Genomic DNA, 13,460 nt, shown 5'->3' on the forward strand with positions numbered 1-13,460 from the left:
TGGCTTAAAAGTCCGGACAGGTCACTTATCTCTTTCTCCATTTGGGTAATGCAGTGCTTTACAAGATGCAGTCTGACAATTCTCTCAAAAGACAATGTATTTTATTCTGTTTATGTATGCCAAGCAGTTCAAGCACTCCAGCCTTGGGGATCTGCTTGCTTGATGCATTTAAGATCAGGCCCAGAAAAGCAAAAAGTTGAAGTACAGTTTGGTGTACACTGTTTTTTACTGCATAATCAAGCTTAGAATTTTTGTACAAATAGTTTGATTATTTAAATAGAGTGGCTGTAGATTTCTAGTGGGGGATGAAAGGACAGAAATGTATACTACTTTGAGGCTGGGAATTTTAGCACTGAGAGGGGTCAATTCTTCATCATGCAGCCAACTCATTAGTTGTGCGTGTAAATAACAGGGCAATTCATTTAATGAAAAAGTAGCCATGGAAGTTATAGCATTTAAGAACTGCAGTTCAAGCAAAGTTTCAGATAAAGCAATCGGAAGCCAAGTGGAACTTATTTTGTCTACAAAAATAGACCACTTTTGAGATGTTTTGATGTGATATGGTGCTTTATCACTGCAAGTATATTGTATAAGGAGGGTGGATTAGCCAACATGTGCTCTGTTCTTCCTTTTGAGATTGTTTGAAATTTATCCAATTGAACTTTTAACATTTATTAAAACCATGTAGTAACTAAAAATGAAGCCAGCTACACTGACACTGTCTACAAGAAAAAAATCAGGAGACTAGCAATATTCACAAAAAGCAACTGACATTTTCAAACAATATCAAGTAATATCTTGCACAGCACTATATTTTACATTGAATGGGAGGAGTAATTCTGTAATATCTCATCTTTTAACCAGCTCCAGTCTGTTCTGCATTTTGCATCCACGGCAATGTTCAATTAATGTGAAAAGCCAAAACGAAGCTATATAATTTTATTGGAAATCAAAACAGGGACAATAGATCATATAAAGTTTGCTGCAATTTTACATTTATTAACTACAGAACAAAGCACATATTTTACACATCCTAAACATTTTACACATCAAGTCAAATTGCTCTGGTTATTCTGTTAAATGGGCAAAAAAACCTCAAGACATCTATAATAAGAATATCTGTATAAAAATTGTGAACATGTAAACTGTTTAAGCAGGGAACCCAGTGATAGGTTTCCACCTCTCCAAGTCATCCATTTTGTTGCATATTTTATTGTTGGTTTGTGGGGGAAGGTAGGGGCAGGGCGGGTGGGGAGGGAGAAAGAGAAAGTAAAAAGTTACATCAACTCGCAGGCTTCATTTCAGATGGTTAAAATGTTAATTTTTCCACATGACCACTTGTAGTTATTCTAGCTGATTTCTGCCTGGTCCCGATTAACTATTTCAAGTGTTCGAGTTAAAATTTAACAAAAAAGAACAAAGCAGGATTGTTCCACTGGTTTTCTTCCATGTTGGAATGTCAACCAGACATGCGATTGAACAGAACTGCAAAATTCAGTAACTTAAGCACTGATGCCAGACAAACTCGCAGCTGGAAAGCCTTCTTCTTGGCTCAGCCGAAAACAAGAAGGCACACAAGAGAAGTTCTTCACAGGTGTTTCCACGGTTAAACCAACTTCCTGCATCCAATACCTGAGACAAAAAAATTAAAGATGAATGTATTAAAGGCATCTAGCTTTTCACCTACTTTTGTCAAATCAGCTGGGTATTAATGAAGCCATTATACTGAGCATTGTTAAAAAGATATACTGTTGAAGCTTTTTGTCTTGCACTCATCTGATCAGATGGATGAATACCAAATTTTATGCTATAATCGTATTTAATTACAAAATATATTATATATTATTATACAAGTCATGATATTTTCTTCATACTTAAAACTATATTTTGGGTCACTTACCAATCGCTGATTGACATCACACAGTAAACTGGTAACCTCTGGAACTCACTGAAAGCAGACTGCTCCAATGTGTATGCTCCCATGTTTTCAAAGATGACCCAATCACCAACACTTAGTTCAGGTAGGAGACAGTGTTCCACAACTTGATCAAGCCCATCACAGGATGGTCCCCACAGGCTGCTGGCAAACACTGGCTCACCCGAATTAGGTTTCTAAAGGAAAAAAGTCAAAATGATTCATCAGCTGCATTCATACATTTGCACAAGGAAAAGCAACTATACAATTTTAAACAAACAGAAAATGCTGGAAAATCGCAGCAGGTCTGACAGCATCTATGGAAAGAGAATAGAGCCAACATTTTGAGTCTGGGTGACCCTTCATCAGAGCTGAAGGCAAAGAAAACAGGATGGGATTTATACTGTTAGGGTGGTGGTGATGGGGTAATTGACAAAGATGTCATAGACAAAAAGACAAAGGGAATGTAAATGGTGGTGACCACGGCTAAGAATGATGCTAATAGCAGCCCATTAAGAAATCAAAATGCATAAACAGTAGAACAAAGGTAAGCAGAGTGTCAAAGGACAACCTGAGGCATGGAACAGGTGGCCCAGAGCAAGGGGACACAAGATGGAAAGCGAGATTTTAAAACAGTGGACAAAATAAAGGATGGAAGAAATGAAAATTTAGAAAATGAAAATAAATAAGACAATACAAAATGAAATCAAAAAATGGAAATGGGGCGGAGGTAGAGGAGAGAGATTACGCTCTGAAGTTGTTGAACTTAATGTGAAGTTCGAAAGGCTGTTAGGTGCCTAATCGGAAGATGAGATGCTGTTCCTCCAGTTTGCGTTGGGCCTCACTGGAACAACAGGCCAAGGACGGACAATTAGACATGAGAGCAGGGTGGTGTGGCAAGCGACAGGAAGGTCTGGGTCCTGCTTGCAGACAGGCCAAAAGTGTTCTACAAAGCGGTTATCCAATCTGCTTTTCGTCTCTCCGATGTAGAGTAGGCCGCATTGGGAGCAGCAAATGCAACAGACCAGATTAAAGGCGGGGGAGGGGCATGTGAAGCGCTGCTTCATCTGAAAAGTGTGTTTGAGCCCTTGGATGGTGAGCAGGATGGAGGCAAAGGAGGCAGGTATTGCGCCATCTACGACTGCATGGGAAAGTGCTGTGGGCAGGGGGTGAGATGTTGGGTGTGGTGGAGTCCTGGAGGGAATAGTCTCTGCGGAATGATGACAAAGGGAGTGAGGGGAAGATGTGTTTGGTGGTGGCATCGTGCTGGAGTTGGCAGAAATGATGGAGGATGATCCTTTAAATGCAGAAGCTGGTGGGGTGGAAAGTGAGGACAAGGGGGACCCTATCCTAATTCTGGGAGGGAGGAGAGGAGGTGAGGGCAGTGGTGCAGGAGATGGGTTGGACGTGGTTGAGAGCTCTGTCAACCACAGTGGGTAGGGAACCATGATTAAGGAAGTAGTAACATGAAGAATAGAATTTTAAAGATGTTCTTAGGTTTCAAATAGGCAGTAATCTGCAGAAGTATTAATTTTGGCGTCAGAAAAAATGAAATGGCTTGTGTTAATTTTCACTTGCCTGAGGAATAAAACACAACTTCTCCAAGGTTTCTCATCATAACTGGCCTCATTTGTCAGCTCAGGTTTTGTTAGGTCGACATGCAAAAATCACACTTTCAGTTGCTGTAAATACTTAACTGCATTAAGCAAGTTCTCAACTTCAAACCAAGTAAGTTTGATTTTACAACAGAGTTCCTCTCGCTAATGCCTGCCACAGAGTAATAATCTTACCTTGTGAAGAATTGGAATGGCATTCATATTTCCATACAAATTGTTTGCAAAGGAGCCATAAACGCCATCACTGATGTAATATATGAAGAACGGTTCACCATTCATGGAGGACATAACCACTGTAAGGGATGAGGAAGTCATTACTTTTCAGAGTTCAGTTTTTGTTAATTCCTGTTTATAAAATCATGCAGCAAGGAGACGGCCATTCAACCTATTTTGCTCATTTTGGCTCTTTTGAGAGAGCTGTCCAATTGGCTCCATTTCTCCAATCCTGTGACACACATTCATTTATACTACTTCTAAGAGGGATGTCCTCATCACCATTGTGCTGTTGATAATAGTCAGCTTTCCTAGAGTATAAACACACATTTGCTGCATTAAATAGAGTTTAGTATAAATATATAAAGGGCCATCAATGGACCGGATTGCTCAGCGGATTTGTACATTGTACTGATTGTCAAATTCAGCCCAGATTCAGGGGACCAGTCTCTGCTGAGCAATTGAAGGATTCTATGGAAGAAAATGCATCAGCCTTAAAAACGTACAAGAAACTGATATGCAAGATATTACATGGGACAAAAATAAGGTTAATCCCAGGCAATTTCAAGATATCCGTAAATGATAAGACCACATTAGATACAAACCGCTAATAGAGGAATTCTGGAATGAGGCCAGGAATTACTTTTGCCAAAGTGCTTAATATCTTAGATTGTCTTCTAATTAATGCATAGAAGCAGAACTCCCAACTCATCTGATGCATATTGAATGCTGTTAGGAAATAAATTGTAAGTTTCTTTGGAAAGATAAACCAAATTAGCAAAATTGTAGTGACTTGCTAGTAGCCAATTCAGTTCCAAGTGTGTCAAAAATCCACAGTATAATCCACATATAATGAAGCACTTTCATTCAGGGAAACTACAACAATGTAAATGTATAGTGGAGATGAGGACATGGGAACTGAACCAACAGAGATTAGGGTTATTCCTTTAAGGTTGATAATAAAATACGTTACTGAGCAAGAATACAAAGAATTCTACTCGTTACATCTGATCTAGAAAATGCTTCAAGTCATCAGAACCAAAGGCACTTTAAAGTAAAAATAACATTTTGCACTGGAAACAATTACTGGGCTAGCGATATAAATATCTTATAAATAGTCATCATATGAATATCAATAACATAACATTCTACTAATAGTGAAACTCAATGCGAACCTTTGGAATTACCTTCAGACTGGTCTTGTGAATCTCTTGCAACAGCTTTCTTGGCTACAATGTTAACTGCAAGAGTGAATGCAGAATTCACATAGTAGCTCCCAGGTTCAGCAATGATTTTAATGCCACTTTCAGGAGGGAAGTAAATATCAAGCAGTGGATTAATGGCATCACAAACCTAGAATGGGAGACAAGTTCATTACTAAAATACCAACCAGATTCAAATATTTGTACGCATATAAAGCAACACTTTTTAAACTCATGAAATAGAAGTCTACCTGGAACAGTTAGCTCAATTTAACAAACCTACCACTGTCTGAATATAGTGAAAAGAATATGAATGATTTCAAATATGGTCAGGTTATTTTATAAGCAGTTTATGGATTTTTCCTAATTATGAGAGAAATCATAAAGCTCTAGATGAACATTTGATGTGAAGACATGCAGAAGAGACAAGCTGTCGCCAGGTCCTTGCCAATAAAGCTCTACAACCAGCCATTAAATGTGCAACAGCAGCGCAGGTCACTTTCTCTTCTTTGTTTACCACTTTACCACAAAGTAGAGATTCACACCATAGGGAGATTCCCACATCTCATTATTCCCCGACATGGTACACTGAATATTTTGCTCTATACTTGGAACAAATTAGAACAAAGCCTTTTCCATACCTTTTCAAGCTGTAATTCCCCATCTGTTCCAGAAAATCCACCTCCAATGTCAAGCAGATTCATGTTGAAACCAAACTCTGCCTATAACAGAGAACAGTGGAAATCAGGGATTTTTTAAAAATCAATTTTGCTTTGAAACCAGTACCTTGCTTTGTAAATTGTATTTTCCTGTAAAGTGGCACGCAAAGATAAAAGATTAAAATGGAGAAAAAAGGATCTTATGACATGATAAAGACCAAAAGAGACATTTTAACATGGGCTGTTTGGGAGTCATTTACAGTGTCATGGACCAATTTGGTTCAGATTGTGACAATAAACAGGAGTGAAAAAATTTCAAAACACATGTTCAGTTGCCAAAAGCAGGGACCCCAACACATCACAAGATATGCCTGCTATATTCTTACTAAGTATTGCACTTAATATGGGCAATGTGAGGTGATCCATTAACACACAACTGACACTCACAATTTAGTAAATCAACAGCAATCAACGAGAGCAGCACCCTCTATTGGATAAATTATGTAGTGATGCAAACAAATTTCTAACATCAAATTGTATTACAATAAATCACAAGGTTTCTTCATTAAACCACTAAGATACTTACAGCCATATCAAAGACACATCGAGCATCAGCCAGAGCATGTAGATATGTTTCCATATTACTGTTTGAGCTTGGAACATGAAACCTGAGAAAGGGGTTTTAAAAAAATGAATAAATATTTGAGATAACCAAGCATCAGTCATTTAGTAAGTAGTCAATAAGATTTTGCAAGCATGCCTTTACTAAACTTGATCATATCCACATCTACTTCTCGCATTCACAAAATGACAATTCAAGTTTCCTCATCAGCTTACATATTTGTAAACTTTCCATACAATTCAATATAGTAACTTATTAATTTTGAATAATTGTGGTTTAATTCCATCGTAAAAATATCTGAAGTCAGCTAATTTGATTGGCAGACCGAAGATGCAATTTATAGCGATTTTAGGATTGCATGGCAAAAGGTACAAAATTGAGCTATATACCAGGTGAATAAGGCAAATATTAACATTGTTTAATATTTGCAGCAATTTCTTCCAATAATTAAGTGATTAGAGTAGACACACTATAATTGTCATTACTAGCAACAGTGAGGTCAAGAGGTATCGGAAACCCGGAACATAAGCCATCGGCATAAAAGTGATTTCAGCGCTGAGTAATGTTCCCTCTAATTTATTTTGGAGCGCATGAGCAACTTCATCAATTGACCAGCACTTTTAAATGTTCTTTAATGTTGCCACACAAGCACTGTTAATTTAAAGAGGTTGACTCGTACATGGTCTGCACAAGAACTTTTGGATTGCCATGGGAATGTGCAATTTAGGAGGAACATTGGTGCTGATACTGAAACCATTCCCCTCAAAACCAAATATTATGAAACTAAGTCTCTAGAATCAACAGCAAAATCTTACAAGCTTACAATTTTAATTTGGGTGTGCTAAATGGAAGCTACGATTAATTGTTAGACAAGGTATTAATATTGATTGGTAGCTATGTTTACGGGTCCCTTGTTTTTCCAGCATATCAACAGCGAGGTTTTTAACCACTACAACTTTAGACTTTTCTGCATGAGACTCAAAGCAAACAACCTGAGCAACTGTGCAGTCTCTGAATATCCTTTTTATGATTCTAACTTCCCTTACCATGCCTTTATTCTTATCTTCAGCACATTTTGGGGTCAATGCAAAGAGAAAGGCACCCTGGATTAAAAACAGCATTCTGTATGCTGTCCACATGTTTCAAAGCTATATTTCCACAGAGGTAGGAACTATTCAGAGCAGGGGAAATTAAAGGGAGACGTAACGCAAGTGTCGAAAATTTGGATGGATTTTAAGAGTAAATAAGAAGAAACTGTTTCCACTGATAGGCGAGTCAGTAACCTGAGGGTGCAAACATAAGGGAGGCAAAGTAGGTATAAATGGGGCATTTTCAAGTTAGCAGGATGTGATTAGTGGAGTGCCACAGGGCAGTGCTGAGGCCTCAGCTAGTTACAACTTAATGACTTATACAAAGAGACTGAGTAACGCATCAAAGTTTGCTGACAGTACAAAACTGGGTAAAAATATAAACTGTGAGAACATAGAGGCTGCAAAGAGATACAGACAGATTACATAACTAGGAAACAAGATGGTGGATGGAAATAATGTGGGAAATGTGAGGTTATTCACTTTGGTTGTAGAAAAAAAGCAGATTTTTTTTTTTAAAAAGGTGCGAAACTTCAAAATATTGATGTTCAGGAGGGACTTGGGTATCCTCGTACAAGGCACACAAAGTTAGAATGCAGGTATAGCAAGTAATTAGGAAGATAAATGGCACATCGGCCTTTATTGCAAACAGATTGGAGTACAGGAACAGGAACAAGTCTAGCTACAATTGTACAAGACTTTGGCTATACTACACCTATAATATTGTGCGCTGCTTTGGTCTTCATATCTAAGCAAGAACATACTTGCATTGGAGACAGGACAACAAAGGTTCATTAGATTGGTCCCTGGAATGGCAAGATTGTCCTATGATAAGAGGCTGAGTAAATCAAACAGATATTCTCTGAAGCTTATTGGAATGAGGGAAGATCACAAGAGAGACATCTTTATGAAGTGGTTTGAGAAGGTTAGATACTGAGAGATTGTCTCTGTGGGCAGGGAAGTCGAGAACATTGAGTGCAGTCTCAGGGTAAGGGAATGATTATTTAGGACTGAGATGAGGAAAAAATCATTTCTTCACTCAGAGCTGTGGTGTTGAAGGCAAGATCACCACAATCGCTTTGAATGATGAAACAGACTCGATGGACGTATCGTCTACACCTACCTCATGGGCTCTTTCAGTAAGGCAACAGGCAAAAGACCGAAGGAGAGATGAGAATTTTCTTACAGGATCTCAAATGCATTGCCCGAAAGGATGGTGGAAGCAGCCTCAGTAGTAATTTTCAAACAGGAATTGGATATAGTTAAAAGGAAAAACAATTGCAGAACTATGGTCAAAGAGCAGGGGAGTGAGACTAATTATATAGCTCTTTCAAAGAGTCAGCATAAGTATGATGGGCTGAATGGCCTTCTTTAGACTATAAGAGTCTATTATCTCTAAAAATAGACAATAAAGCTAAAATGTAAAAATAATTGCTGTTATACAGACCCAAGTGGCAAAGAATCCCTATATAAAACTCCAAACAAACAATTGCTAGCTAATTGAATCTCTCGAACAATTTAATTACCTTCAGGGACCATTTCTAAAGTTGTTTTTCTCCCCAAAGAGCATGTGCAATCAATTTCCCCAAAGATCATGTCCAATTGATTACACATAATTGCTGACAAAACCTTCCATCCTAGATTTGATACCACTTATATAGAAGGCACACAGTAACAAACATTTTAGGTTTGAAGGATACAATTATATTTGGCCACACTATTAATTTGAGCCTCACTGTGCAACTATAATTCTGTAATGGGCATATAATTAAACATCACTTCCTGACTATCTCAACAAACCTCCACCCGCCTAAGAAATTATCTTGTGGAAAAACACAGCAAGTAAAATGCATCTAATTTTATATACAAGCTAAAGGCAGGTTTCTAACATCAGACCAAAGATTTAAATTGCACCGAAGTTGCAGCAATTTAGTTTATAGAAATCGCTACGATTACATTTTTAGAACTGACCAGCACAGAAAAGTAAGTTTAAATTATATGTTTTCTATGGGCCGTAAGAAGCAAAGCTGAGTGTTCTAAAGTATCAGTATATTATGTGGGGCCTGTGCTTTCTCCACACTTTGGATAGAACGCCACTTTCGGCGTTTTCTTTTTTTTTGTTGAAATGTGATTATATACAAAATCAAGAATACTGGCTCTTCGTTTTCTGCCAATGCGATTTTCAAACCAGAACCTAAGGGATTTTGAGTGGGCCAAGGAGAACACCCCATTTCCATTTGTGTGGGCAATTATTTGGCTTCCACTTTGTATTTTCCAATCTTAAGTTACATTACTTCTGAGTGAAGTCATGGTCATAAGACCAAGTTTTTTTCCTTTTAAACAGCAGGGCAATCCAATCTTTTATAGAAAGAGACAAGAGTGGGTGGGCAATAATGCAATGCCCTTTACACAGATATACAAGAATTTCTTCCATAGAAAAAGTAAATCCCAATAGCAAGAGCTACACAAACATAGAAAAAATACATGAACACGCAAACCAATCCACATACACAAGAGATCCCCATACCTGTGAAACCAATAAAGCTAAACCACAAAGCTCCAATGTTACTGGAACTGGAAAAAGCAGTGTGTGATCAATTAGAGAGCAGCCTCTCTTATCCCCCAGGATCAGGAGCTTCATGGGCAACAGAAAACAGAAACAGAGCCCCACAATAGTTCAACAGGAGCCTAGCGGAGGCAGCACGGTGGTGAGCACTGCTGCCACACAGTGCCAGGGATCCGGGTTTGATTCCTTGCTTGGGTCACTGTGTGTGGACTCTGCACGTTCTCCCCGCGCCTACATGGGTCTCCTCCGGGTGCTTCAGTTTTCTCCCACAGTCCAAAAGACGTGGCTAGGTACATTGGCCATACTAAATTCTCTCTCAGCAAACCCGAACAGGCGCCAGAGCCTGGTGACTAGGAGATTTTCACAGTAACTTCATTATGATGTTAATGTAAGGCTACTTATGACACTAATAAATAAACTTTAAATTTTAGCAGTCACCACCTGTATACTCCTTCTCTAACACACATTGCTGTTCCAATTTGTCATATTTGAATTGTGCGAAAGAAGTGCACTGGATACTTGATGTTCAATGGAAAAAAAACCCATCTGGAATCGTTACACCAGCTAAATGCTACTATTGCAGCAATGGGCAGGTTGCACATACCATAATAACCAATTATATCTGCATTTTCCAAATTTTAATGGTAGAAGTTTGCAGCTTTCAATAAGGAAACATCTTATGGCATCCCATCCAAATGTGACATTATTGAACCAGAAAAATAATTATGCTGCTCACCTGACACCAACCACCTGAACCCCTAGTTCTTTTGCAGATTCCAACAGATGTTTGCAGTCCTTCAAAGTAGCTCCAAACTTCAGACTCATCTCATTTTCTTCACATGAATCAGCAGTTGCAATGTCTACCAAGAGCCTAAAAGAGGAAGATGATTGGGGCACAGTTGGTTTACATCATCATCACATGTGCAGCTTGAAGACTGTCAGTAGCATGAAGATTATGGTGGCAGGAGCTCCCACTTCCAAGCTCGGAATGTGAACCTAAATAAAAAGAAAATCCTGCACAGGAGAGAAAACTGGTGATTAGGGCCTAAATGTGTAGCTACATATGTTGTACAGGACATGAGGGGAAGAAAAAAATGCAGCAAGCCAAGACTCAATTGTTTCATCAATAGAGTTGACTAGGTGCTGTAACAAAAGACCATTTAATAACACTGGGACATTCAATTAGATACAGTTCTTCCAATTAAAAAACAAAAACTTGGACAATTGTTTCTCATTTTGTCCAACTTTTGTTAATACTGCAACAATAGTGCTGACCTAATTACTCACCCCACCCACCCAAGGCAATTAAAACTCCTGCTTATCTCAGTTTATTTTAGCCAAGGCAACAGGTCATTCGTGCCTCAGTTTTGGCAGGGAATGTTCCACCACACCGAACAACTTTCTACACACCAGTAGTTCCCAATCTTTTATACGCCATGGCACATCTCTATACTAGAAACATTTTTTGAAACACATCTTCTATTTTCTGTCTTCTTCTCTTTGCTTTGTTTTTAAACTTCTGGCTGTCCTTTTGCCTGTGTTTTTTTTAACCTCTCCCTGTATCTCTCGCTTCTCCCAGGGTTTGTGCGCCCTTTTTCGGTTTTCACTTTTTGTGCAGGCATTTGGGACCTTTGTCTTCAGCTCCAAATCCCATTGGTCATGACTAATGTAAAAAATTTAAACCATGCCTGTGTGGCTCTTTCCAAGCTGGCACATGCACAGGAGGTCCAAACTTCATTGGATCTTGGAGATGCCGACCACAGTATTGCACAGGTTCCACATGCAGAATGGGTGTTTACAGACCTCCAATACCTCACTTCTGCAACCGTATCTCAGCACAAACCATACCTTCAAGTAATTTCTTTTGCACACTTCTTTATTGTGCTTTCATTGAATGTGCATGAAAGTCTTAGCAAAAATGTAACTTCTAATAGAAAATTTGACAGATCGCTTCGTACCCAAGATTGTTTTCATTGGCTTTGGAAGTATAATTATTTTACAATATTACAATGCACATTAGGTTTTCAGTATTACCTAGCAACTCACTGTCCAATTCTGAAACATTTATCTGCCACAAACAGGCCACAGTTACAAATAGTTTTACTCAGAAGCGTCAAGGACATCCAGCAAAGCTAGAAAACTTCAGAGTTTTGGGCAGCGTAAAACAGGCTGAGTAGCACTAATATGCTTAACTTCAAATTCAAAAAGTAAAGAACATTTTCACAGGGGTACAATCAAAATATTCAAATAAAACTAGTGTCAGAAAATCAGACTCCTGCTTCCCTGGCTTCAGAGAAGGTAAAAATATTTTTGCCTGCTTTTTTGATGACAGCCTCCAGAGGTCCCTTAAGGATTGCTGGTTTGGCTGCTTTAACTGGAGAAAACTGATCACAGCATGTACATCCTGATCCAGTAACGGGACTTAAAATAAATATTCAGCTCTCTAAAGGCAATGGGCTGAACTCTAGTTTCAAGCAGGTACTTTGTATGATTCTTGGGTACTCCAATCAATTTGGTATACAATGCTTTTCTGGCACAAAGGAGCTTGTGCAAGCTGTAGTGGCACTTTCAATGCCATTTTCTGCCTGAAAAACAAGCAAAGCAAATCCAATTCCTAGGCCACAGACATTTTTCCTCCTTTAATTTGGACCATATATATTCATATATATGAATATATACTTTGCATGCTTCAAGGATGAATGTGGCAATAATATTAAAGATTTAAATGTGTCTGTGATTAATATGGCATTTTAGGCAAATGTCCACTTGAAAACCTTTTCTTATTGGTTGCCATGTAGTATAACAAAGTCTTGAGCAAAGCATGGGATTTTGGCACCTTTATCATTCCAGGAGATTTGATTCTTGTGACAACAGGTAGGGAACAAATCAGGTTAAAAAGTATTTTTAAAAAAAAATTAAATCGTATCTGGAATGCTGTAGCAGACCGTTTTTAAAAACTGTATTAAAATGAACACAATCTAGGATTTTCTTTTAATTTAAGCAGTTTTAAATTACCATCAAGAGTACACAGGTCCTTATTAAAAATGCAGAATTGAGAAGAAGCGATGAATGAAGAGCAAAGTATTAAAATGCAGAGACATATACCACATGCATGGTCCCAATGGTAAAAAAGTTGGTACACTGAGGGGTGCTGTATGTTTAATTATAATAGTCCCCATCCTATTAATTGAACAGTACTTCACATACCATGATTGATCATCTATCCACTAAAAGCAAAAAGAAATGGATGTAACCCCCTTCATTGTACAAAGCCTGCACCAGGAGTTTCCTAGAGTGAATGTTTTGTGGGTCAAATAATTTTTGTAAATGGTGATTTAAAAGTAAAATATTCATGACATTTTCTCCATTTGGATTATTTTTATAATGAACAGTTATCTAAACACTGAACACAAAGACCAGCCTGTCCGGCTGTGTAATCTCAACCACAGAATCTAGACTCGACAACAGTGATAACAGCTACTTACTGGCACCCAAGCTGTTGTATCAATTCAATAAAGGCTTATAGTAACAAGAAAAGTGATAAATAGCAAGACTGTGCGACACAGTCTAAGATTCAAA

General features: G+C 38.2%; 1 protein-coding gene across 2 annotated transcripts in view; it reads right to left on the reverse strand.

Moving 5' to 3' along the window:
• Nucleotides 1-925: 925 nt before the first annotated feature.
• The window catches only part of LOC144495922 (antizyme inhibitor 1-like), a 47,129-nt gene continuing 34,594 nt past the window's right edge, over nucleotides 926-13,460 (reverse strand). Inside the window, exons 6-12 of one of the 2 annotated variants that reach the window (XM_078216743.1) lie at nucleotides 10,618-10,752; nucleotides 6,192-6,273; nucleotides 5,588-5,668; nucleotides 4,932-5,097; nucleotides 3,706-3,824; nucleotides 1,901-2,112; nucleotides 926-1,632 (exon numbers count right to left, since the gene is read on the reverse strand). In XM_078216743.1, coding sequence (XP_078072869.1) covers nucleotides 1,503-1,632; nucleotides 1,901-2,112; nucleotides 3,706-3,824; nucleotides 4,932-5,097; nucleotides 5,588-5,668; nucleotides 6,192-6,273; nucleotides 10,618-10,752 — 925 coding nt within the window. In that variant the 3' untranslated portion in view covers nucleotides 926-1,502. Of the gene's footprint in view, nucleotides 1,633-1,900; nucleotides 2,113-3,705; nucleotides 3,825-4,919; nucleotides 5,098-5,587; nucleotides 5,669-6,191; nucleotides 6,274-10,617; nucleotides 10,753-13,460 lie in introns of both variants that reach the window. The other variant, XM_078216742.1, reaches the window with a different exon arrangement.

The sequence above is a fragment of the Mustelus asterias genome, chromosome 7 (assembly GCF_964213995.1).
Source record: "Mustelus asterias chromosome 7, sMusAst1.hap1.1, whole genome shotgun sequence".
Lineage (NCBI taxonomy): Eukaryota > Metazoa > Chordata > Chondrichthyes > Carcharhiniformes > Triakidae > Mustelus > Mustelus asterias.